This window comes from Limanda limanda, chromosome 21 (assembly GCF_963576545.1).
Source record: "Limanda limanda chromosome 21, fLimLim1.1, whole genome shotgun sequence".
Lineage (NCBI taxonomy): Eukaryota > Metazoa > Chordata > Actinopteri > Pleuronectiformes > Pleuronectidae > Limanda > Limanda limanda.
In genome coordinates, this window is record NC_083656.1 from 7828543 (window position 1) to 7855022 (window position 26480).

The 26480-nt window shown below is 41.9% G+C and overlaps 4 protein-coding genes across 4 annotated transcripts; 1 reads left to right on the forward strand and 3 right to left on the reverse strand.

The window, feature by feature from the left end:
• Positions 1-1057: 1057 nt before the first annotated feature.
• LOC133028251 (neurogenic differentiation factor 2-like) lies at positions 1058-2209 on the reverse strand. The gene is made up of 2 exons (XM_061095445.1): positions 1213-2209; positions 1058-1161 (listed from the first exon to the last, which is right to left on the reverse strand). Exons 1-2 carry the CDS (start codon positions 2207-2209, stop codon positions 1058-1060), a joined length of 1101 nt encoding a protein of 366 aa, XP_060951428.1.
• A 6155-nt stretch (positions 2210-8364) lies between these two features.
• Positions 8365-19106, forward strand: LOC133027837 (protein phosphatase 1 regulatory subunit 1B-like). The gene is made up of 5 exons (XM_061094980.1): positions 8365-8626; positions 15574-15657; positions 16463-16538; positions 17626-17754; positions 17850-19106. Exons 1-5 carry the CDS (start codon positions 8498-8500, stop codon positions 17981-17983), a joined length of 552 nt encoding a protein of 183 aa, XP_060950963.1. The 5' UTR covers positions 8365-8497; the 3' UTR covers positions 17984-19106.
• Positions 19107-20116: 1010 nt separating this feature from the next.
• On the reverse strand, positions 20117-21458 carry LOC133027836 (phenylethanolamine N-methyltransferase). The gene is made up of 3 exons (XM_061094979.1): positions 21287-21458; positions 20643-20853; positions 20117-20555 (listed from the first exon to the last, which is right to left on the reverse strand). Exons 1-3 carry the CDS (start codon positions 21456-21458, stop codon positions 20117-20119), a joined length of 822 nt encoding a protein of 273 aa, XP_060950962.1.
• A 1348-nt stretch (positions 21459-22806) lies between these two features.
• Positions 22807-25498, reverse strand: LOC133028221 (26S proteasome non-ATPase regulatory subunit 14-like). The gene is made up of 10 exons (XM_061095414.1): positions 25451-25498; positions 25048-25119; positions 24834-24953; positions 24599-24669; positions 24339-24489; positions 24121-24228; positions 23823-23897; positions 23604-23729; positions 23159-23221; positions 22807-22905 (listed from the first exon to the last, which is right to left on the reverse strand). Exons 1-10 carry the CDS (start codon positions 25496-25498, stop codon positions 22807-22809), a joined length of 933 nt encoding a protein of 310 aa, XP_060951397.1.
• Positions 25499-26480: the final 982 nt, after the last annotated feature.

The following is a 26480-nucleotide window of genomic DNA, read 5'->3' on the forward strand; positions in this document are numbered from 1 at the left end:
TATGCATATTTCTTTCTCAGTTCCACCAATTGCTTTAACGGGTTTGTTTAATTTCTTTTACACTAACTGTCCAATATCCAGTGTTTTTTTTCTCAGAATACAGACATTTAGTCTCTTGATATCATATGGTTATTAATCACATTAGTCATATATAGGCCTGTACTTGTTAGATTTTATATATCTGCCTGGATTGTTCTTCTGCTATATGCAACAGGCCAAGACACTTAATTCAAACCCTAAACCAAACTGTGTGTGTCTCTATTCATCCATTTTGTTTCTATAGTTAACTTGTTTTTATAAAGTACTAATTGGTAAAGATATATAAAGATTAAACTCAGGGGTTCATGTTTAATTTAATTAGACATTGTGATTTTTTTGTGATAAATAAAAAAAGTTTTTTATCGGAATGAAGCAAATTACTTAAAACCCATTAAAGCCATCACATCACAGGCTGCAACTTTAATCACCAAACCGATTTTGATATCTAATTTTAATATCTAATTTAAACAAATAATAACAATATTGATAAATAGGATGAAGTAACTCTAAATATATTTAACATACCTATAGACAACATATTTGCTTTCAGTTTAACTTAAAAAACTCACTGACGTATTTTTTGTATGTCCTTACGAGTATTTATTTATCTACTTGTTTTTATTTTTCTTGTGTGTTTGTGTGTGTGTGTTAGAGTTTTAAATCATTTAAGATATTTAAGTGGAAACAACAGAGCCTCACCTCGAGGCCTCTATCTCACTGTTCACAAGAAGATTCGTTCATCACTTCAGACAATTATAAAACATTTTTTTTATTTCTGTTTCTTTTTTTTCCTCGTGGGCCTGTACATCGTTTAGGTCACTGCAGTCGTTCTGCATACATGATAATACCGGACACACTTTGAGAGGATGTACAACAGTATAGGGATGACATCAGTATAGAATACAGAAGGGAAGTCAGAGGTGGGTTCTGTGGAACTTCCGTCTCTCGTCCTCTTGTTTCCAAACATCGTTACACATGATGGGATTGTCACTGGAAGGTCGAAGAGCCCGACCGGGGCTCAGTTGTGGAAAAACGCATTGAGGTCCTCGTATGGAGGAGCCCTGTCGTGGTGCAAGTGCACGTCGTGGAAGGGGGGAATGTTTTCCGAGTGGGCACCACCTCCTCCACCACCACCTCCTCCTCCACCTCCACCTCCACCACCACCACTACTGCGCGCTCCCGAGGGCCCGAAAGGCAGACTGTGGCCTGGAGGTCGAGACGTGCTCAGTCCGGAGTAATGCATAGAGTAGTGATAGTTCCTGTCCGTGTCCGAGGACTCCTGCTGCCTCCCGGACAGCCCGCCGTTCAGGCACACCGGCGGGCTGTGCTGGCCCTCATAGTCCGGGCTGCTGTAGTCAGGGGACGTGCCCCCCCCTGGTGGGTACACACCCTCGTACCCAGACCCGTAGGAGTGCCCCCCCCGCAGGCTGAGCGCCGCGCCGGAGCCGGGCGGGAAGCTGTGCGGGCTGGAGAGACGCGAGCAGCGGTAGGAGTAGGGGTGCACGGAGAAGGGCGAGCTGGGCATGTGGAAGCGGGCTGTGTCCGAGCACGGCTCCGTCAGGAAGTTCCTGGTGTTGAGCTGCAGGCAGCCGGCCACCAGGTTGGTGGTGGGCTGGGACAGGCCCTTGCACAACATCTGCACGTAGGCCACCACATCTGGGCGCTTCCCGTTGCGTAAAATCTCCCCCAGGGCCAGGATGTAGTTCTTGGCCAGCCTCAGGGTCTCGATCTTGGAGAGTTTTTGGGTTTTGGAGTAGCACGGAACCACTTTGCGCAGATTGTCCAGTGCAGAATTCAAGTCGTGCATGCGTGTGCGCTCCCGCGCGTTGGCCTTGTGCCTGCGCACCTTGGAGCGCTCGACGCGCGCCGGGGTCATCTTGCGCTTCTTGGGGCCGCGCTTCTTGGGCTTGTCTCCGCTGTTCTCGTCCCCGCACTCCTCCTCCTCCTCCTCGGCCTCGTCCTCCTCGTCGTCGTCGTCGTCGTCGGCCATCTCAGACTCGGCTCGGCTGATGCCTTCCAGCGGCCCGTCCAGGTCGTCGTCCCCCCCGAGCTGCCCGGACCCGTGCCCGTCGTCCTTGTCCTTGCTGTCCTCGCTCTCGTTGTCGTCCGCCCAGTCGGCCGCGAGCCTCTGGACGTCCGGCAGCACCTCGCTGAACAGGCGGCTCAACATCGTGGCGAGAGACCTGCAAGAGACAAGAGACAAGAGACACTCAGTCGGACTGTTGTGCGTCTTTACGCACAGAGAGAGAGAGCCCGGCTCAGGCAGATCCACGAGGCCGGAGGCTGCATATTTTACCCTGGAGAAAATGTCCTATATTGTTCCCTTAACAGTTCATGTATCTTTCGAAATATATGTGTTATGAGATTATAACGGAAGGCCTTTACGGAATTTATTTCCCCTTTCGATCTCAGGCTGAACTCTCTTAGTATCTCCTAAAACAGTTACAATCGCACATTTAGAAAATTTAAATCAAAGTTTTCGTGTTTAATTCGTGATAAATCGGGTTGATTATTGGTTGACCTGAACTACCTGGGCCTTGTCTAAAGGCTTGTGTAGGATTTGGATCCTTTTCTCACCTTTTTAATTATAAAAATACCTGTGCTTGTTATTATAAAGATTACCCAAAAGACTGGATATTGGTCTTTTTTTGAATTCTATGATTAAATGTAATTATTTATACAGCAACAGCGTGTGGGCCAGTCCTCGGCCTCCACACGTGCCTCGGCCTGTCCCCCTCCAGCAGTCCGGCACAGGGAGCGGAGCTGGCCTTCACGCTTCATGGTCCCCCAGGGACGCATTAAGGGTGCGGTCCCTCCTCCGTCCTATAAATTACACCAACCTGGAGGAATTCCAGCACAGTCTCGGCTGCCCGGCTGGACCACTGGATCCCCCACATTTGAGTTTTATGTCTCAATTAACAGGTTTTTGTCCAAATCCGATTTAAAAAGGACTTTATCCAAACGACACCCATCCTCCCAGCCCCCTTGAGAATATCTCTGTAATGTTAAAAATAACACACAATACAGTGGGACACATTTAAATTACAATAATGATATTGAAATTTGGCTTAAGGAGAAGAGACCCTGCAAGTTTATGAAGCCAATTTTGGACACCAAAGGGCCACACACGTTATCCAACACTGATCATAGCTGAAATCCAGTCTGTTTAACTCGTATATGTCTCACTGACGTCTGTTTTCCCTTATTTAAAAATGCATTTATTGGTAAATCAAACCTCCATTGAAAGGTTCCCAGGCCCAGGAGTTAGCATTGTATTTTAATATTATAAATTGTATGTATAAACGTGTATTTCCCTCTATGTTTATGGCATCACACTGACCAGTAATTCAGACTAATGGTTATTTATTAAAGCAGATTTTAAATGCTATGATTCCTCTCTGTATTTGCCAGCATCCTGAGCTCAGCTGTGCGTTTGGAGTCGCAGTTTTTTTTCTAATCTTGTAACCACAATGTAATTAATGCCAACCAATACCTTGTCAATTACCCCGCGTGTCTCCACGGAGAATTATACCCCCACGGTGCTGTGAAGCACGTCGTGCGCACGGAACACACACACGCACACACTAACACATACACAGTAAAAAAAAAAAAAAAAAGAACAGTTATAACAAAACAAAAAACACTCTCTCTAAAGCTTAAAGATAGAAGAGTGGAAATGACACATGTCAAAACGACCATAGTAGAATTTCTCTGAATTTGATCAATGTGGAATTATTGATTTGGCAGAACGAAATATTGGGGGGGAATCGATACCTTCGATAAGACCATAAAGAGCCCGAAGAGGAGATAAAAAAAAAACTAATTTGATCACGTCGCATGTGAGAAAAACGACGAGCGAAGAGAGAAATTCTCCCTAATTCCTAAAGAGCAGGTTTAATGATCTCTGTCCGTGAACGAAACACAAAGACCGAAGCGACACATATCGGATCAGGCACAGAATCGATCGATTGGAAATGTTGTCCTACCTCCGTGGTGGAGCTCAGTGACGGGGCGAAGGTTTGTTTACACCATGTCTCTCCGGGTGGGCATCACATCCACACGCCCTGCACGGATGCTCAGCTCTCACACCTCTCTCTCTCTCCCTCTCTCTCTCTCTCTCTTCTCCTCCTCTGTCTGATGCTGCTGATGCTGCTGATGCGCGCAGGAGCAGGAGCCGTGCATGTGGCACCTCAGAGGCAGGACTGGGTGGGTTACATACCAGCTCTGATGCCAGGCCCATATGGCTGGCACGTCATTGGCAAGAGCCATCACATGAGAGCCGGTGATTGACATGCGGCCGCATTCACAGAGACTGGCTTCCCCCTGGGGGAGAGGGACTCGCCATCTGTCACCGAGCTGAAAGAGAAAATGGAATAAGGAGTGAATGGCACACAAAAAATCAAACCGGCTTCTGTTAGCCTGCATCTTTAGGTGAAAAAAAACGAGGTTAATCTCATATAGAAGGTTTAGGACAAACAATATCCTCATGAGAAATAATTATAGTAATCCTATATTAAGATGTTTTTTCCCATAATAATATATTTTACTGTGACATGATTCAAAATGTAGGCTACAGCAAATGAGAATCATCCAATTGGATCGTTATAGGATTATTTTCTACCAATATTGTCGGATGAGAAAAAACAGATTCCTGAACCTAAATCATCCGCATCACCCCTGTGGGAAAAACTGATTAAATGTCCTGCTGACAAATAGGCTAAAGGGAACAACTACAAATCCCTGTACAGAAATATCATAAGGGGGGAAATAATCTAGTTATACCACCAACAAGAAATAGACAGATACCACTACAGGGTCCACACAAAGGCCCTGGATGAATAAGGGACCTGCAATAAAGATCAGAGTCAGGGTGCAATTGCCTAAACGAGTCATTTGAACTGAGCTAAGCAGAGCGTCTTGGTTTGGGCTGCCAGGCTTGGCACAGGTGCCTGTGGGCGGGCTGGTGCCAAAGGTGGCAGAGGCACAGATTGCAGAGAGGGGCCAGAAGATGGGGCAACACAAGAGAGGAACAGAGAGAGAGAGAGGAGGAAGAGGAGTGATGTAGAAAGAGGTGAAGAGGGAGAAGTATTATCATCACCACTGGTTTATTTACCACTGTCCTTGCACAGTTTATGTCTATTTTAAATGCTTGAATCACAAGTGAAGGACAGTATCTCTGGTCATGGCTGCCTCCTAAAATCCTCTACTTTAAAATGTTCAAATAGCACACATTTCAGATATGGTTCCAAGTATTCATGACCTTTATCCCCAAAGGTCACGTATAATTCCATGTGTCCATTGCATCACGTAGAGATGCAAAAATAAACATTTAACATTGCATACTCTGAATTTCTCTCATTCCTCATTATTATAATATAAACACATCAAATTGACATTTGACAAATAAAAAGGAAGCTCTGTTTCTTTATAGAGCTGTGTTTTCTGATGTATTTTTTCTTTTTATGCTACAAACCATGTTGCTTCCACTCCTCAATGTGAATCTCTTATTGTAAAGACATGAGGTTTTTTATAACCGTGAATGACAAAATGTATGCCAATTAAATTAGTGAGAAATCTGGTCTATTATTGTTTTAGTCGCGTTGGCTTTTATTTGTGGAGGTCAAAGGTCAAGAGGAGTCTAGAGGTTAAAAAGTTATGTTGAAACGTAAACTTCATGTCATAATTATTCATACACATTACTCAGTATCAGTTTTATGGTTGAGTTTCAGAACTGGAGCTGCAGTTCTCTGTTCATGTTGTGTGGGGGACATCTAGTGGTTTCCAGAAACAGGTGCAAGGGAGAGAAACAAGTTATGCATCACTTCCTTTACTCTGTTTTAACCAAGCTATTGAGAGATGGAGTTAGCTATGGAGTTATTTTATAGAGATTTGTCTAAATTTTGACTTTCTGGTGATGAGAGTGTGAGAATATTTGAAAATGTCTTAATCTTCCAAAGAAGGACACACTGAAGACCTTTAAAAACATTGTTATATTGTTATTAGAACAGTTCGGCCTATTTTTTTTTCAAATGTAACTGGTCTTCATTCCATCCTGTTTAATGATTTGATTCCAGCTGCTTCATTTTCTGATTTGTCTAAATGGCCTGAATGGTTAATATCTTCACTCAGGTTTGGATGTGTTAGGTTATTTAAAATGCTTTGAATCAGGTTCCTGGTGCATTATCCCCCAGTACGTTCAGATTTGATCGTCCTCTGTATAATTGTATCATGAACCTTTGCACATGCAGTTTATTTAGATGCCAGACATATATCATTCGTCTATATTGATCAACCATTAGGGAATGTTGCAAGTCAGTTGGCGCCCCCTTGTGGTTTTATGGACAGTGCCAGTGTGGCACATTGTTGATACTAACACTAATGGGTATGGTATATATCTTTTCTGGTTATAACTCTATAATCCTAAAGATTATTTATCGGCGGCTCAAAGCATTCAAATTACATCTGAGTGATTGATTGCAGAGCAGGATGTGGTTTGTTGACCTCCTCTCGCTTCCATTCAAATACATCTCCCCTGTTTTAAACATTTAAAGTTCTACATGACACCTTGACGCACAGTGACGCAAACGTTGTCGACCATATGCCCATTTTTCCGAGGTCAGCAGTCGTCCTGAGAGCGAGCCGAGCCACAGATGGCCTGGGTTGAAATGTACAAGGTGGTGCAATTGCTTTTCATCCGAAGACCTCTCCCTGCAGGTCTGAGTTAACTCTCCCCGGAGCTGACAGAGATTCAGAGCTTTTCTCAAGTTCACTCCAGTGCAGGGTGAAGAGGAGAGGCTCACTGGGGCTGGGAGAGAAATGTGGGAGCCCCCGGGTCACAGGATGGTGTTGCTGCTTCATCTACAGTCATTACGAAAACAAATAGTTTGTCCGTTTAGAAAGTGAGAAACTCCTAAAAGCTTCATGCATGAGGTAGAATTCAGCTACAATTGTATATTTGTGTGGGGGTCTAATAGAACGTGATTGGCTAAGGGGCCTCCCCCAGTCTATAACATATCGTTTATACACCAAATTAAAAGCAATCAGTTATCAATACATACGCTAATTAAAATGTGCAAGAAGTTAGATAAGCATTGATTTAATCTTTCCCTTTATCTCTCTATCACTTTTGTTTACACATCATATGTATAAATGTGCACGTGTAAGCTCCCTCACTCATACACACAGACACCAGCATTACACACTACACACACATTACTCCACTGCAAACGCTAAATTCTGAGAGGAGAAACTGTTTCCATGGCAATGAATCTCCCAATCCACTACCTCTTATGTATCTACAGCACTTCTGTGTATCAGATAACCTATGAATCCGTGTGGAGACAGAATAATTTCATGTTTGACTCCACAGAACAAGATAAGAAAAACAAACCAACACTGTTTAGAGGATAAATGCGATTTCAAAACGATTCAGTGATGAAAGTGGATCAGGTCCTGCGCAGACAGAAAGGAACATCGGCCTGTGATGTTCTCAACTCGCTTAAATGCAATCTCCAAATCCAGCTCACTTGTTCCAGGGAGATCAGAAACAGCCCAAAGTAGCGATGATGATCCTACTTTTTTTATATTTAGATGAATTAATAAAGGGGCCGTTGCTTTTATAACACTTCAATCAAGTCTTAAACCTGTGATACTCAGCATCTAACTATCTTTTAATGTTTTAACTTATCAGACCCTTGTGCAAGTCATTTGTCTTTACAGTCCATTTTCCTTATGAATTATCTCATGCAGACTTAAAAAAGAGAGAAGGTTTTGAACTCATATGACACTGAAGGCATCTCAATCGACACTTTTAGAAATGTCTTATTTTCAGCCCAGCTCAAGGGAAATTGCTTTCTGGGCCACTTTTGAATTGGAAGCCAGAGACATGGGTGGAGTGTGAGTGTGTATGTTTGTGTATGTTTGTGTGTGTGGGTGGGTATATGTGTGTGTGATTGAGGTATTACTCTTTTTGTGGGGACGTAAAAACTGTTTACATAGTCATATTATTGGGACGTAACAATAAAATTTAATTGTAAGGTGAGGATAAGGAGTAAGGTTATGTTTAGGGTTTGGATTCAGGTCAAGTTTAGGTCAAGGTCAGGTTTAGGTTAAGAGGGTTGGGTAAGTTACTCTGTCTCCAGGAAATCAGTCTAAGTAATATGTCCTCTGAAGTCACGGAGACACGATTGTGCGTGTGTGCGTGTGAGAGAGAGAGAGAGGGAGAGAGAGAGAGAGAGAGAGAGAGAGAGAGAGAGAGAGAGAGAGAGAGACTGACAAACGCAACTGAAAGAGTCCACAGAGATCTGCTGCATGTGGCAGGAGGATGCTGCTGGTACCCATACAGCTGAATTATTATTACTTTATCATTAATAATATAATAATATAATATTAAGTCAACGGTATTTTAGATTAATACACGGGCAGTTCAATCGGACCTCCTCCTCGGACATCTCCGGACATGGACCCGCTGCTGCCCGCGGACAACGAGCTGATGGATCGGGAGGCGGACAAGGACGAGAGGAGGAAGATCCAGTTCTCCGTGCCCTCCGCCGTGCCCACCCAGCTGGACCCGCGGCAGGTGGAGATGGTGAGACCCCCAGGGAGTGTGTGGTGCGTTAAGGGTCCTGACGTGGGAGAGGGTGATAGTGGCTGTGATGGTTGTATTGGTGGCACGTGTGGAAGAATGAGGTCAAATCTGGGTCACATTTCCCAAACTGTGTGAGGTTTTTTTTCTGTGTGTGGACTAAGAACAAATATCTAAACTTTTATGTGGAAGGTGCATGGAGAGATTTACTGTTATCTGGCCATTGTGGGTCAAAGTGCAGGTTGGAATAAACAACTGTTGTCCCCTTTCCCCTGAAGTTGACAGACGGTTACATAACCCGTCTAGCACGACTTTTGCAGAACTCTGTCATTTTGGATGTTTTGAAGATTAAGATACATTTATTTGTCCCAAACACATGCACAGACATGCACAAGCACACTCATGCAAGGAGGGAAATTTAACCTCTGCTTTTAACCCATCTGGTGCAGGACACACAGAGCAGTGGGAAGCCATGTACGTCGCCCCGGGGAGCAGATGTTAGGGGAGTAAGGTGCCTTGCTCAGGGGCACTAGACAGGGTAGGGAGAATCCTCTTGGATTTTTGGACAGATCAATCCAGGAGACCTTTTCTGCCCATAGTCCAAGTTTCTGCCACTAGTCCATGTTGCGTATTATCCTCGCAGAGTGTGTGGGCAGCTGGGATTAAGCTGAGCCGCCCAGCCTCAGTTGTTTGGAGCTCTCAAAAGTGATGAGGCATCTCCTCTCCTGCACAAGTAGAGTGGAAAAGGAGGAAGTGGGAGATAAAGCTCTGTTTGTAATTTAAAAAATGAGATAGTGTCCCAGAGTAATAAATCTGTGAACCAAAACATCCGGTTGTCACATTATTAGAAAGAGGTGGTGAGTGCATTGTGTGAAATAAATAAAGCATGGAGGCAGTTCTTTGTAGCTTGTGCTGAATCATCCGGGAGTGAAAGCAGGTGAAGCTGCTGACGTGCACGAACACTGACCCTGATTGGTGAAATATTGCTGTGTGATCAGGAAAAATATTGGCCTGTGCAATATGGAGGCAGAGCAGCTATTAAACGTAAAGCTATTAAAGTCTGGCAATGATGACGGTCCATAAAGGTCGTCAAGGTAGCACTGAGATAACTTTGAGATACAGTCTCCCTCAGCAAATAAAATTTAAGTGTACGTAGTTTATTCTGCTTTTAAGACAGTAGACGTACATAACCAAATGGTGGGACGCCCCCTGGAGGGACATCCCATCGGCGACCAGACGTCTTTAGTACTCCCTGGTAGAGGATTTGGAAGATTTAGAGCATCTGTTTGTTTCAGAATGGGAAATGAAAAAATAAATGAACAAATCAATAATATCTAAGCACTCACACATCTTTTGTTTCCGGCTCAGCTTGGAGTCTCTTAAGCTTTGGACTGCTTGCCTTTTGCTCCTTCGAGTGCTTTTTCAAACAGCCACACAGGTCTGACTTCATGAAAATATAAACACGTTCAATCATTAGATTACATTATATTTCATTTAGCTGACGCTTTTATCCAAAGGGACTTACAATAAGTGCATTCAACCCAGAGGGTACAAACCAAGAACAACAAGGATCAAGAAAGTACAATTTCTTCAAAAATAAAGCAAGACTACAAAATGCTATATGTAAGTGCCATTTAAGTGCTACTAAATTGTTAGTTTCATTCAGAAACGCAGTTTGAGTTAACACAACTCTGATTCTTATAAAAATTTGTTGCCACACTTTAGTAAACTAACAAGGACAGGTTTGGAAAACTAGATCTTCTTATTACTAATAGTATTCTTCTTTCATAGTTTCTGCTTCCACCAGTCCACTGGAATTTCCCTTTTGCCCCTGTGATGTAAATGTGGTCACAGATACGCAAATTCAGAGCCACAGGATTTGCCTCGCCACAGGAAGCAAATGTTTAATTTCCCCCCCTCACACACACAGACTGGAAGTGAACAGAGAGCCAAAGGCCCCGAACTAATATGGTGGAACCTTGGGCACATACTGTACATGTGACCACTGACCAGAATGAGTATGCAACTCTCAGTGGACACGGAAAGTATCAACCCTCAAGATGCAACTTACCAACTCAGGACCTAAGATTACTTCAACTCCTCCATCATAGATCATTTCCTTGTAATTTACGCAAAAGGTTAGGAGGTTCAAATGTTATCTTGTGTCTTAGGTGAGTGATCCTAAATCTGTTGTTGCAATGTACAGGATATAAGAAATTCTACAATGTTTAAGATGCACAGATTCCAGCCGAGGGGAAAAACACTCATCCAGCTGCAAAATTGGTTTTATAATCCATATTGTGAGCCGTCTGCATGAGAATCCCTCTTGTTTCTTGTTCTCCAGCAGTACAGTGCTGTAGCTGCCTCTGTAGGTGATTGTAAAAATAATTGTGTCATGTGGGATGAAACTCGACTGTACTTGACATGTACTTGAATGCTGCAAACCCGGCGCCTCGCTGGATATTTGAACTCAGCATGTTCTAGTTGTCTGTGGCAGCAGCTGATCAGGGGCGTTTGTTGTTCACTTTTATCCACACAGAGGATTTCATCTTCACATATTTTGCTCATCACTTCTCTTGTCTCATGTAGTCTGCAACAGTACTGTTTAGATTCTGAGTGTTTGGTTGATCAGTCGTTGACTCAAACATGAATCCTCAAGAGAGAAGTGGCTGTTTGAAAAGAACCAGCTGTCAATGATGCCTTTTCACCCCTTTTTTTAGAACATCAAATTCCAAACTTATCAGAAACATGAACACCTGAGCATACGTCGATGTGATATGAAAACCCTAAAATGACAGAAACCATCTTGGGAAAATTTGAGAGAAATCAGGTGAACTTGGGCCATGTCCCATCCACTGACACGGAGGAGGTGGTGTTCATGACCTACACTGCAGCGAGTCACCAGTGGTGGGTGCTCGAGACACTTTGGCATCACAGTTGGGGGAGGTGTCGTGTGAGAGATGTAGTGCAAGGTAAGCCAAGCGATGTTGCACAACATTTCCAAACAGCCACAATATTAGCATTGAAATGGCAGTAGCATGGAAAAACAGGCACAAGGAGAGATAAGCAGAAAGAGTGGAGGGGAATGAGTGAAAGAGTGTTGAGGAGGACAACAGTGAAAAAGGACAAAAGAATAACTGACGGAAGGCAAGTTGGAAAGGAAAGGAGGAGGAGAGGAGATGACTGATTAGAACCGAAGAGATTAGCTGTTGATGACTGAGGCCCAGAATCAAGGGCAAAGCGCTAACGCCAAGAACAAATTCCAACTGCAGCGAAGCCAAGAGCTAAACTCCAGCAGAGACTTATTCCAACAACCCAACATTCTTCATCCTGCTCCTGTTGAGGCATTATTCCTAACAGGGTAATAATGAATATTAGGAACTGGAAGCAGTGACCAGGTGAGCTAAAGTGTCCTAATGGTCATATCATAAACCCTGCTTCCTCCATGTGAGCGGATGGACCAAATTAAAAAGACAAAGCAGATGTTAGGTAAATTTGTGTCAAAGATGTTTACTGCCATTTTAGGTAGATCTTATCACCCTGATACATGTTTGTATGTTCAAGTGTTCATGTTTCTGATACGTTTGGTTTTTATTAGTTATTTAATGTTGTAGAAACTTGGTGAAACATCACGACTGACAGCTGAGACTGACTCTCGATTGGTCAAGTGGTTGTATTGGCGGGACTTGGCTACCGTGATCCTTACCGTGCAGACCCGGCTCAAAATGACCTTCATCGTAACGTAAGTTACGATGAAGGTCATGGGAGGAAGTGGATATGCGTCCATCTTTAAATACATTCTGTGGAGTCGACCTGGAACAGGAACTTCCCCTATCGAGTGTACATGTGTACAGTATGTATGTGTGTTTGTGTGTGTGTGTGTGTGTGTGTGAGTGTGTGTGTGTATGTGTGTGTGTGTTTGTGAGACTTGCCCACGTCACTACTGCATCAATATTGTGTTTCCAGTCAAATAATCTGGTTGAATGAAATTTTCAAATCAGGCGCTAAGCTATTTTTAAGAATTCTTCGCAGGTCAGAAATGGCAGCGGTGGGTTTGATTTGTCTCCTGTTGAATGTGCTGCGGGCAAATCCAGCTCTGAACAGGATTATTCACAGAACTGATTGAAAGCATCGTATGAACAAAGGACTTATGCTTTCACTGAATGGTCGTGATTATTAATTGGATGGGTTATTTCTGTATAAAGGTCTCGTCAGGACACTGCACGCATCCGGTGATGTAATTTTGCCTCATGAACATCCAGGTTAATGCACTGAAGTTGAATGTTAGGTTACGATGAAGGTCGTCCCACAAACCAAAAATGAGTAGGTGGTATACTGATTCAAGATTCTGTGGCAGAGCTACTGCAGCCTGGTTGGAGTTTCTAATTTCGTTGGATCGTTCTCAAACAGGGAATAAAAACAGTGTAAAATCAGAGCAGACAAATGTACAAACACATGAGACACGCACAGTTGGCGTAGAGCGGTCGGTCCAGCTGTCCTCACTCTCACTGGCGTGTTTTGATGCGATCGGTTGCACCAAATATGATTTCCAAAACCCATGAAAATGGGATTCTTTCACTTGTAAACATGTGCTAAAGTGCTAAAGGAAATAGTTTTGTAAAATGGCCATCGAACTGTTTTTCATTAAAGTTTTATCCAATCTTTGTTAAATCCTCCAAATGGTCAAGAAGAAGAGTAATTGATCCAAATTGTTCTAAACCAACACAAGGAAATGGAGTTTAATCCACAACAAGCTTAGATAGCACTGATATTTAATAATGATTTCAAACATGCACAACAAGGTCCTGATGGAAATCCTGTGTTTCCTGCAGGTGCTTGACCTTCTGGCTACAGCACTTATAAAAGGTCACTGGGCCTGGACAGGCTTTCAGACAGGTTCTCAACCTGTGGTGTAGTTCACATGAGGTCTGTGTGTGTGTGTGTATGAGTGTGTGTGTGTGTGTGTGTGTGTGTGTGTGTGTGTGTGTGTGTGTGTGTGTCCATCTGCTTGTGTGAAATTGCACACATGTTTGTTGGATTACGGCATTTAAAATGTGGATTCCCTGTTCTCTTAGTTAATTCATATTCAAATTTGACCAACCACACACACACACACACAGACACACACACACCCTCACACACACTCTGACACACACACAAACACACACACAATGCCAGCATATGTAATTTTGTTGAGAGAATGATGAATATGTATGAGTCCCAGCACACAGAGGGAGGTGAGAGTTACTCCAACGTGAGAGCTGCCCACTCGTTCCTGCCCACGCTCTCATCTGCCATTGGCTTGGCAGCAGCTCGCATCTCGCAACAATCTTATAAACATAACATGTTATAAAAATAGAGCTGATGTGAGGCAATATATCACATGTGCCAGTACACCTTTATTTATTGTTAGTCTGAATAATGTGTCATATGGTTGTGTTTACTTTGTGTTGTTTAAACCGTACAATTTTATTGACATTGGCTCTTATTCCGCTTTTTCTGATAAATGCTTTCATGCATCTTTAAATAAACTATATTGTCTAAGAATTGTCTTCACACACCAGTCTGACGTTTTAAACAGGCTGCAGAGCTCAGATAAGATGTGTTTTTTAACTGAATTTAAAACGGGACCCTTTTTCTGGTCAGATAAATTTTTTCTAAGCATGATCTAATCAATTAAAATACTCTAGTACTGCATTATGTTCCAAAAGTAAAAGTACAGAACCTCACTTAAATTATCATTAGTGGAGTTAATTTTACACACTTTAGATACTGGGAGGCAGTTTAATGTCTAACATTTTCTTAAATGATGTACAGCGGTGATAATAATATCAGTGCACTATATTTATATAGCACTTTTCAAAAAAATAGGTTTACAGAGTGCTTCACATAAAACAGAAAATACATGCAGTGCAATTACAAATTTAAACATTTAAAGACAATAAAAGAAACACCAGGTGAGTTTTTCAATAAATAAAAAAAAATATTTCCCTCTGAATAGTACTTGAACAAGTGTTTGTATACCTTCCATAACATAAATACTATTACTATAATCAAAATGCTAAAAATTGGTTTCAAAGTCAGTAGAGGTGGAATTGTAAAAATGTATTCAGAGTAAACAACTGGATAAACTTGAATATTCCATTTGATATTGCTCATCATTCTCAACGTGCAACAGTTTTATAACAGCCGACTGAAACCGATCAGTTGTGTAACAATTGATTTCTGTGACTCACTCACGCTCCACACATACAAATAAAGGAAGATGACGAATCTGCCGGATTTCAGATGTACAGTTTTTTGAGCCCACAGTCTGTGACCCGAGTGGAGACCTCAAGTTCTGTTCAACAGCAACAGATAGGTGCAGCACTGGTTGTATTTCAAAGCTGCAATAACTACTGGAGATGGTTTAACACAGTTTATATAAAGCCTGCTTTGTTTCCATTTTACTGCAGCAATAATACAACGGTCGTAAACAAACAGCCAAGACGTCTCCCTTCATGACTTTATTGTGAAGATCTTAAAAGCGAAATAACGGGAAACCAACATTCAAACAGTGACACAGCCACCAAACCAATTCCTGAGAATTATTCCGCAGTGTGACGTTAGACGGTTTAAGTCCAAGCTGAATCCCGTCTCGTGGTGAAATAACACAGTGGACAGCAGCAGAATTTAAAAAAAGCGAAATCATTACTGTCATGTGATGCGGGAACATGCAAGGGAAACAGTGAGTAAATCCAGTTGCCATCTATGACACGATGTAATCCTGCTGGGTCATTCAGGTACAATCTGCACAACAATCTTGTAAACGTTGTCATGTAATGTCATGAGTAGTTGTCATGGGGAAAAACATGTCAGTAAGCACACGGGGAAGAATTTTGTTGATCGCTGCAGGGATATTTGTGCACATACAAATCTCTCTCTCTCCTTCTCTCTCTCTCTCGGCTAAGATTCGAAGGCGGAGGCCGACACCAGCTACACTCTTCAGATTGACAGATCCACCTTCACCAGATGAAGACTGCAGCCCACACCAGGTACACCAGCTAGTGACCGTGCACCATTTGTGGATGAGATGCCAGTTCCTTCAATGTCAGAGATCCCAATGCATCAGAACACAATGCAAAGACATGTGTTCTGAGTCAGATGTGAGAGTTTTAGGTCGGGTGTCATTACAAATCCCTCATTTTCTATCAAGCTCTATATGCTCACAAAGTGGTGGCAGCGCTCTCAGGCTGGTCCTGTGGGGGCCGAAGAAACGAAATCAGGCAAATGCTGCAAATTCTCTGTGGGAGCAGATTTGTATCAGGTGGGATGAGAGCCTGTGGGCGCACAGCAAAAGTAAAGTCTCTTTCAGAACTAATGCTGCATCTCGGGCTGATGGTTCGTGACTATCTGGTGTTCCTCTGAAAGTCTGGAGGCTGTTTGAAGAGGTTCTTTATAAATAAAGTTGTAGCACAAACGTAACACAATGTACTTTACGGAATAAAAGCAATAAAAACAATGAAAACTATAATCACTATAATAAACTATAATAACTACAATAATAAATAACCCACTGAGGAAATACTAAAGATGATAGTAAAGATAGTTATTTAATAAAAAATAAGAAAGGTAAACCCGTACCAACCATTATCTTCATCTTGAAGGATTGTGTCATGTTTGGTGCCTTTCCTCTGTGAAGCCAACAAATGAAGAGATGACAATAAGAGCAATTTATTATATTTCATTATTTACCTCAGGCCACAACATGCATTGGGAAAAATTCCACCGACAATACTCAAAACAGATCTGTTCATACTGTATATCCATCATCTTTAAAGCAATGTTTGATCTCCACAGTGGGTTCTGGGGGAAAACGGAGCCTTGAAAGCCAAACTGGTTCACTCGAACACCTACCAGCCGCCGTCACTCAAAGGTAAACAGGTTTCCCATTTCTCTGTCATTTTACATAGCAACTGACACAAATGAAAGAGTCTGGGAGGCTTAACTCATCCACAGCCATGTGGTCTGTGTCTGTTTGGACTACAAGCATCTCTAAAAAACACAGGGAGAGGTGTGTGTGTGTGTGTGTGTGTGTGTGTGTGTGTGTGTGTGTGTGTGTGTATGTGTGTTTGTGTGTGAATGTGTGTGTGTGAATGTGTATGTTGGGTAAGATTAGGGGCAGAGGCAGCTGTGGGTCTGTGCGGGATCATCCTGGATTATAGGATGGGCACACAGCTGCAACACGGTCACACACATACAAACACACACAGATACATTCAGATACACTCAGATTGACATTCAAATATATGCTCTTTTATTAAATTCATTATGGTATTTTTCAATATTATTGTTGGTATCAAATTGTGTATTTGACATTTGCAATCAGGACTCATATTTATCTGATAATATTTTATTTACATGTTGTAGTGTAGCACGTTACAGTGTCAGTGCAACCTATGATACCTATGATCTATATTTCATGAATGAAAATACCAAATATAACAACATATTACCATCTGAATACTTAAAATACTTAAACATACGACCATATCAGTTTAAAATGCAGCTGAATAAATAGCAGTAAAACACAGTTAGTGTGTTTTTGCATTTAACAGCTGGAGAGACAGATAAAGACTAAAAACAGAGTCAATATTTGACGTAGAAACATCAGTACTGAATTCCCTGTAATCAGCTATTGCAGGTTGAAAGAGCAACAAAATAAAAACTATGAGGGTGCTTGGAGATTGCAGACCTCCACGAAGCTACGGCCTCAACTGGCCTTATTAAAGAAAGTGAAAAAACAATCCAGGATGTACCTGTTTATCCGGATCTGCTCATGGAAATCTGTTGAGTCGTTTTTAGACTAATCCTGCAGACAGACAAACAAAATCGTAATCTTCTTGTCCGGAGGTGATAAAACATAAATAATCTCCTCCATGCACCTATTCGTCCGGTCGGGTCCGTTAAAGAGGCTAACTGATCTTCAACTCTTTGTTCTATTCATTGATTTGTGTTAACAGCTGTCCAGAGGATGGCCCAGGCTCACATGGCCTCTCTGGACATGACCTCTGTGGACAAAGAGGATTCCTCTTCAGGTGAGGAAGAGGAAGGAGGAGAGAAAACGAGCCAACACACAGACTCAGCTACCGGTGGGTACAGGACAGCAGGGTCTTCTTCATCTTACACTGGCACTTGGCACCGCTTATAGAAACTGCTCACACTTGTGAAATCTCTTTCTTGTCAGATCCAAGAGAAGAAAGCAAACCGCTCAGGGATCAATGCGCTCCGTCACACATTTCAACAGCGAGTTCTGATCTCAGCCATCGCCGAGGAGATGAAGGGGAGGCCAAAGAAAGAGAGGAAGGAAAAGGGGAATAACAGAAGTACGCTGCTTTTATGCTGGCGAGGAACCGACTTCCACAGCACATGTGTGGGCCATGCTTGTGTGTGCATGGGTTTGTGTATGAGTGTGTGTAATGTGGACGTAGGAGTGCGGGCATGCATGCGAGACAAAGTCGAATGTGGAAAGGAGAGAGCAAACAGACGGGTAGAGGGGAAGGTCAGAATTTTAATGAGGAAAAGTTTAACTCGGGACTTTGGGAAGTCACGTCTCGGTCAGCGAAAGGAAACCAGTCATCCAAGGACACAAGACAGAAGGAGAACCGCCGAGAACAAGGAGGTGTTGTGTTTTTGCAGGATTCAACAGGATTCGTCTTGGGGCGAGTTTTCCACCAAGCTATTCATGTGTGAAGAATGAGATTGAGAATTACCTTTTCGGTGCCAAGTGTACACACTGTACAGGCCATTTCACCACACTGGTACTAAAACTCACACCTCATGAACAATCAGAAGTAGCGGGCGATGCAAATGGCTCGGGACAGGACCCCAATTTCATGCACGGGGACAATTAATACACACACTTAACACGTATGAACTGCAGATATAAATGGTTTCTCAGTTCTGATTGTCTATAATGAAAGTTTAGTGTTGTCGCAGCACAGAAGCAGTGACATTGAGGTTGTTGTTTCACGGTGCGTCATACAGAAAGTGTGAATAACATCCCGGGGTTTGCATAGTATTAGATATACGCTATTAAATGATATACACAATATGTTACAGCGTCAGAAAAAAACTAAAAGCCAATCAAAATGCAATCACTGCTGCTTCTAATTATCATCATCTTTCGGTCTCATTCCCTCTCAGACGTTTACACGCAAGGTCAAGGAAAATCAAAGCCGGATGGATTACAGACGATTTTCGGTGCAGTCACAGCCACAGCAGATTAGATCACATCAGCCTAATCCAACTAATCATGATAATGCAGCACAGTTATTCTGGGTTGGTATCATGAATCTCTGTGAGTTGGTACCTTACTGTCAGCAGGAAGAAAACTCGTATTTTCAAACACAATATGTTCTTGAGGAGGATTAAAAGGTTCATTCACGACCCTGTATATAAACAATGTTTTGTGTTGGTTGCTAATAAAACAGTTTTAATGGGCTGCAGGAGTTTGTGTGATTGTCTGTCTGAGGAATTCAATCACGACATTTTAATTTTCTTAAATATCAACCACGTCAACCAAAAATAAACCAAGAACAAACAGTTTTGCTTTGTTGAGAAAAATACGATATCAACAAAAATGTGTGGTGAAGAATAACATGGATCCAGTTTGGGCTCAAGAGATATTTGCATAGCGACCATAGACTGTATAAATAGAGAGAGCGACTCAAGATGACCAGATACTGACACCCAGTGTTCAATACTTGTAATTACATAGTTATTTTCTTATATTGATATTTAAAGTATATTCTAAACTTGAATGGCTCTGAGGGTTCACAAGTCCCCTCATGAGACCACATTCAAATTCACTAGATCCACATTATTATTTTACTCTGCCCCAAATCGCAGACAGTCCCCTAAACATGCCTCAACTCTGATGGCAACAACATTAAATGGCTTCTTCTGTCGGTCATGTCCCAACCCTGTACAAAATTGGAGAGGTTATTGAGATTACAATTACATATTTTATGCAATGAAAAAAGTGTTTTTCAATACAGAAAATACGTTTCCAAGAAACACACTTTGAGATTGAGAGAATATGTTTTTTTCTATTTCCATGCTCTCCCACTTATCATGTTGTCTTTCATAGGGTTTCTACTCCACCTATTTTAATATTGCAAAGAATTCTATCAACACAATGTGCAGAAAAAAAATATGATGAAAAAGGCATTGTTTTAACATTTCGTCTTTATTCACATCCTCACATATTACGAAAGCCAACACACATATCAACCTCTGAAGCACAAAGAAATATTCAGCATGTTAAAATATTCTTTGTGTGAACTGCTGTGTTTTATGCTAAATGATAAACTATGATATATATCAATGAGGACAACACTGGAGCATTACTTTCTTGATGCTGTATTCTTATTTTTATTTTATTCATTAATATCTGCTTTGCTACTTTCACATGTATTACTCTTTCCTATGCCGGCTCTCCCACTTCATCCTTTAGTCTTTTCTTGCCTTTACAAAAAACACCCCAGTCACATCATCCACCCCGACCCTCATGTCCTGAGGCAGTGTGTAAACCTCCAGCCGGATCAGGGTGAAGCCGCTCTCCTTCAAACTAGCACAGACCTGTTCCTCATTCAGTGGGACCACAGGGATCTTTACTCCGGGGCCCCCGAAATAGTAACTCTCTCCGAGGGCCCCGATGAGCAGGAGGTGGCCACCGGGCCGCAGGAGCCTCCCGATGTGGCCCAAGGCTTTGGTGAAAGCTGCCAGGTCGGGGCTGACGCTCTCCAGGCAGAAGCAGGAGACCAGACAGTCGGCCCCTGCTGAAGGAAGGGCACCAGGGGCCATAGGCTGAGGGCGGTGCACATCAACTGGGAGGACGTCCATGATGACCTGACGTAGCTTGGCAGCTTTCTCCGTCCATGCTGAGGGCCTGATGGAGACAATGCAGAGTGAAATGTGAGATCTGGAAAAACACTTTTACGAACCTGAAGTATTCTGAGCAGGGATCAGGTTGTACCGTCGTCCCTCCAGCTTGCACACGTGCTGGAGGTACGGCGTCCAGTCCAGGTTGCAGCCGCCCTCGTCCTGCAGCCAGCGCCTCAGCTCCTGCCTGTTGACCTCCAGAAAGTCTGTGAGCAGCACCTTTTTGAAAACCTCACAGCCGCTCAGCACCTGGTACAGGGTCGGACCGGAGCCGATGTCCACCAGCAGCTCACCATTCACATCACCTGGGGAGAGATGCAGGAGAAAAGGAGATTCTGAGAAACAAAGAGTTTGATACCAAAACATGAAGTTCTGCTAAAATAAAAAAATGTCTGGTTCCTGTCTGTAATTTGGATAACTGTATTTCTTTTCATCTTATGTAGTATAAAGAAAGGTTCATTGGAAAGAAGAAGAATTTTGACAAGACACAACATTTTAGATCACGAAACCTTGAGTTAGCCTTCATCGTGCATTTTCCTCAACTCTAACGTTTCAGAACAAGAGAAAACAAAATAAGCTGTGAAGAAACAATGTTTTGGGCTCCAAAGATGAGTAAGAATACCTCCCATTAAAGTCCCTGCATTGGTGTGACATTAAATTCACACATGTTTAAAAAAAAACGATTTAAAAACAATATAAGAAAATGTACCAGTAAGTTTCTTTGGTCCGTCTCCTTACCTTCAGTGAAAGCCCGGTGGAGACAGGCCAGTTTCCACGGTACGATGCTGTCCGTCCTCCCGAAATCTGCCCTCGGTGGAGTGTAGTTATACTGCAGATACGCTGCAGGATCGAACCCCTGGTAACAGGCGGCCATGGCCAATACGCCGCTCTCTTTTCCGTTTTCTTCCATACTCACTGTGCTGTTCACAGTCCTCAGCTTGGTGGTCAGTCTTCAGGTGGATGACTGGCCCCCTCAGCCACCTTATATATCTCTATGGGTTCATCTCTCATTACGTGTGTGCTTTGGGCTACTCTGAGTTTCCTGGGCAGAGATATAGATCATGTTTTTCGGCCTGTGTGGCTGCCTGATAGCATTTGTTCTGTTCGCTCTCCCCCGGGCACTGATACCATCAGATCAGGGGGCTTCCTCCAACACTCCACCTTATAATGGACTCCTCACAAGGCTTTCAGGTCTTCCACTCACCACTCAGAGATCCTCCCTATCTCCACCATCACTCCGACGGACCTATTACGCTCCAACCATTGACCACTTCTGCCTCAGGGAACCATGTTGTAAAGACACAAACAGGTCGAAGACAAAAAGCTTGCGTCAGTCTCTGTCTGCTATTTTACTTTGGTGAGTCACCATATGTGGAAATGATTGTAAACAAAATAGAAAAAAACAACTATATGCTCTATATATATTTAATTTGTGTATGTTAAAGTATCTGTTTCTGTCTGCATACATGCATTTAGAGGAAACTTATATTTTATAAAATCAAAAAACTAATGCAGGTGAAAATAAAGCAGAATGACAATTCTCATACATCACTTATTCCTTTCTTGTGATAAAACGAAACAAAATGAGTATGGTGAATTGTTGACTCTAATCCGATCCTTGTGGAAATTGATTAACTTCATTTATGACTTGTATCGTCTCCTTACTTTTCTGTAGATGTTTAATATTCTGGTTATTTTCTGCTGTGGGATTGTAAAGTAAAATGTATCGTTGCAATAAAATAACCTGTTTAAACCTCGAAACGTTTCATCAACGTGGCCAGCTGACAAAAAAACATCCCCTGATAGAATTTCCAGTGTTTACAGTCCATTACCAGCTTTTACCAAACGGCAGCTGAACAAACATGGAACGTAGCCATGTAGTAATCAAGTGTATTCCCCTCGTAGGAGTCTCTTAACACCTCGTTCGACCCTGGCACCTGCTTATGACATCCAAAACAATACAGTGTCGGAGAGAGACAAGGTTTTAATGTGGACTTCTGCCATGTGATGCTGCTGAAATCTTTTTTGGAGAAATTTTGTATGACTATAAGAGCTGAAAAACATACAAAACCAATAAGAAACTAAACCTAAAAACCTTCTTACTTGAGAAAAACAGTGTTTATCTAAGTCCAGATATTCTGTAAATTTTCACCACTTTCTAACTTTCTGTAAATTTTGGTAAGAATTTGAGCATGGTAATAATAATAATAATAATAACAAGGGTTGCAATATTAACAGTTATACACACACAAGGACCATCACTTGAAGACGACGGTATCCAACATGGCCGCTAGGCACTGAACGATGTTGGATGTCATTAGAACATCTACGTGCTCCTCCAAGTGCCTCTCGGGATCCTGCAGTGAGGACAGAGAAGTTGAGAACATCAACGGTGAGATGTGACGAAGACTTAAACTAATACACAGTGTCTTTGGTTTAAAAAAATAAAATTTAGATAACTTTATTGGCTTCATTCTCTACTTGGACATTCATCAACTCTTCATCTAAACATTAACTGGCCTTGATGGAGCAATTTGTCATTATACTAAAAGAGGAAAAATTGTAGACATCAGCTTACGCAAATGTCTTTTCGGAACTTTGTTTTCTTACCTGTTTTCCAACATTCTTGATCGCCAGCTGCTCTGGGGTCATTTTGTCCTCTTCCTCGACGGCCTGAGTTAAAAACACAACATTGTCACATTTCAAAGATCCACAGCGTGTTTGTGTGCATGGCTCAAAGGAAATACTGAATATAATTGTATGGTCATGCAAGACCGAAGGAATAGGTTGGAGGATGACCACTCTACCCCTCAGCCACAGCTGATTTACTTTTAAAAAAAGTTTAAAAATAAATATGAAGATTATTAATACTTCTGAATAGAAGGTTGAGAAAGCCAACTATAATATTCTAATCATATTAACTCATCTCGATTGTTATAATGCAGTGAGGCACGGTAGAACCTTTGTTCCAGTTTGTGCTGAATTGAGGGCTTTTCTGATGAGTTTAATAAAAGGATCTTCAAAAGGCTGTTGGATGAGGCCTGACGTAGTTCACCTTGTTGTAGTTCTTAGCCAGCTCCAGCATTTCATTAACAATGGTCTCATTGAGCTTGCTGTGCTCGCTGTAGTCCTGCAGGGTCAGTCCCTCCATCCAGCTCTTCTTATGCAGGTTCAACAGCATCTTTAAATAATGACAGCCATGTTTTTCATGATTTAATAAAACACAAAAAATTAAAATTATTAAAAGCATTATATAATATGTGTTTTCTCTAACCTTCTGCTCCAGCTCGTTTTTCCTGTAATTGATGGGGATGGAGTAGTAATGTCTGTTGAGTCCATGAATCAGAGCCTGCAAACCAAAAGGAAAATATTGAGTGAAACTCAATAAAATAACAACAAGCAAAATGTCTCCATTCTCTGACCTGAGAACGTCCTCAAACACTGAGGAAAAATCCATTGGTAAATTTTGAAATGCATTTAAAAACTTCTTGTGATCAAACTCAGTCTGGATTTTTGACAGGAAAAGCACTGACAGAATGAAGTGGTTGTATTAATCATCGATCTTCTGTTACCTGGATTGACGGCTTGTTCAGATGACCCAGGTTAGATGTGGTTTGTCTGGGTTCATGACCCAAAACCATCATGTTGGTGTTGATCAATCTGAAGGCATCAATAACAACCTGTGGAAGACATGAAACCAGTTTACTGAACAGTACGTTATTTCTACTATTCACTTTGGATTCACAATGAATTGAAGATCTTGGGTTCAGCAGCAGCCACACATCTTTACCTTTCCTTTGACGCTCTGAATGGGATCAACCACAACAGCAACAGCTCGCTCTGACAGGGCCTCAAAGCTCTGCTGTGTGTTGATGTCCACACCAGACAACCAACAGCCAAACCCAGGGTGACTGTGGTACCATCCCACAACCATCTCAGGTCTAAAGAGCGACACGAAGAAAGAAAGACAGCGGACGGGTTTCAAGATATTTGTGAGAGACCATATCTGACCTGAGGAATTAATACAAAAATTCTGACTGCAAGTGTTACCTGCCGGTTTGTTTCAGCATGTCCAACATCTTGGCCTGGAAAACAGGATCCACTGCTTCAACACTCACACCCTGTAAGGGTAGATAAAAACAAGACTTTGTATATCAGCTAAAGAACAAAGCAGTTGTTATCCTACTTCATATCATAATGCAAAGCAAAGCTTAATGAAGAACGGTATGTTATAAGACATCTGGATCAGGTGTTTTATTACAATATCATGAGGGAGAAAACCTACCGTTCCCGACTGGGGCATTGCAAACACATCAATCACTCGCACTGTGTAGTCGTCAACAAACTCTCCCAGCATCAATCCCATGACCTCCATTGGTACACCAGCACGCCCGTGCTTCAACATCTAATGAATGAGACGTCACAAAGGTGTCATTAAATACCCAAAACTGAATATGACCACATTCAAAAGGGGATTAGTGCAGATAATACGTGTTTACCTTGAGCAGGGCCAGGGAGGAAATGTACACCTGTTCTGCTGTGTCCACTGCAGGAGCGTCTGTTGGGGGACCCTGAGGAGCCAAACCACAGTTTATTCACCAGTTGTTCTTGTCTTTTGCAAATTATCCATCACAATCCAAGAATCATCATTCATATAATATGTGAAGGGTGACAACTTCATAAATGAATATGTATATGAGAATGCTATACATTTGTCTCACCTCTAATTTTTGCTAACGCTGAATGTCGCATTGTCTTAATCAAAGCAGTGATGAATCCCATGAGTGTTATGATCAGAATCCAGTGTGGCAAGCCAAATGCTTTATTAAATCACATCAGGAGCATTAAAATAAATACCAGCACTGATACTAGAATCTATGGATTATTCAATCATTGCGTTACCTGGCCAAGGCCGGGCGTTCTACCTCCAAGTCTCATCAGCCGTTCCATAGTTATCTTTTAAAAAAAACATTAAAACGTCATTAGCAGCAACTTGAACTTATCAGATATCAGAGGGGTGCATGTGACATGTGATTATAACAAGATCAGACCAAAATAAGTTGAAGAGTACTTTTGGATAAATTCTGAACAAATTGTTTAAATAAAGTTTATATCTGGGACATAAGGTTATGTTTTTTAATTAACTTTAAGTTGTTGATAAAACAACATCAGATAAAAAATGCATTAGACAACATAATAAGTGCACCAGTCAGTTTAATGCTACAGCAGCAAAAACTATACAAACAGTTTTTATATTTCAGTATTGTTTAGGCTAATGCTTTCTTTGTATTTACTTTACTCTTATTTTTATTCTTAAAGGCCTGTTTATCTTATTGGTTGCAGACACAATAGATTTATAATAGTGTCTATAAAAGCCTGTATCTGTCACTTCTACAACATAATTTGTATTATTATTCTAAAATATGCAAAGAAATCCTGCATATAGTTAGTAAAGAGAGCGATTTAAAACGAGGCTTACCTCCTTTTAGCAGTAGATGGTGCTATCGCTATCACTATACTAGACTAATAAATCTGTTCAGGTAATAACACTCTTTTCTCTAAAAGCTTTCGTCTTTCTTCTAAGACATCAGAGGATTCTAACATCACTGACACTGTGACATTAAAGCAAACTGACAAAAAATAATTATTTGCTAAATTAATCCTTTGAAGTGTTCTTTTATATATGCAGCTGAACACGTTCCAGGGGTCTCGGGGGGCACCGTTGAGCCATTTTGCCACGCCACTTGAAAATTCCTCCGGAATACATACATTTTCACCACTTTCTAACTTTCTGCAAATTTTGGTAAGAATTTGAGCATGGTAAAGCCCTCAAAAAGCCAATTAATTTGCCTCAATAATAATAATAATAATAATCCTTACAATTTCAACAGGGCCTCACCTGTCATTGCCTGTCGGGGGCTCAGGCCCTAAT

What these genes read in the sequence shown, in the direction of transcription:
- LOC133028251 (XM_061095445.1), bottom strand. Translation starts at nt 2,209, where the DNA reads ATGTTGAGCCGCCTGTTCAGCGAGGTGCTGCCGGACGTCCAGAGGCTC. An exon ending in TTTCGGGCCCTCGGGAGCGC is followed by an intron (nt 1,162 to 1,212) that starts GCAGTAGTGGTG and finishes GTGGTGGTGGAG; the next exon opens with GAGGTGGTGCCCACTCGGAA.
- LOC133027837 (XM_061094980.1), top strand. Translation starts at nt 8,498, where the DNA reads ATGGACCCGCTGCTGCCCGCGGACAACGAGCTGATGGATCGGGAGGCG. An exon ending in ACCCGCGGCAGGTGGAGATG is followed by an intron (nt 8,627 to 15,573) that starts GTGAGACCCCCA and finishes CTCTCGGCTAAG; the next exon opens with ATTCGAAGGCGGAGGCCGAC. An exon ending in ACACACAGACTCAGCTACCG is followed by an intron (nt 17,755 to 17,849) that starts GTGGGTACAGGA and finishes CTTTCTTGTCAG; the next exon opens with ATCCAAGAGAAGAAAGCAAA.
- LOC133027836 (XM_061094979.1), bottom strand. Translation starts at nt 21,458, where the DNA reads ATGGAAGAAAACGGAAAAGAGAGCGGCGTATTGGCCATGGCCGCCTGT. An exon ending in CCACCGGGCTTTCACTGAAG is followed by an intron (nt 20,854 to 21,286) that starts GTAAGGAGACGG and finishes ATCTCTCCCCAG; the next exon opens with GTGATGTGAATGGTGAGCTG. An exon ending in TGCAAGCTGGAGGGACGACG is followed by an intron (nt 20,556 to 20,642) that starts GTACAACCTGAT and finishes TGTCTCCATCAG; the next exon opens with GCCCTCAGCATGGACGGAGA.
- LOC133028221 (XM_061095414.1), bottom strand. Translation starts at nt 25,498, where the DNA reads ATGGAACGGCTGATGAGACTTGGAGGTAGAACGCCCGGCCTTGGCCAG. An exon ending in TGAACAAGCCGTCAATCCAG is followed by an intron (nt 23,898 to 24,120) that starts GTAACAGAAGAT and finishes TTTGGTTTGCAG; the next exon opens with GCTCTGATTCATGGACTCAA. An exon ending in TGGCTAAGAACTACAACAAG is followed by an intron (nt 23,222 to 23,603) that starts GTGAACTACGTC and finishes TTTTTAACTCAG; the next exon opens with GCCGTCGAGGAAGAGGACAA.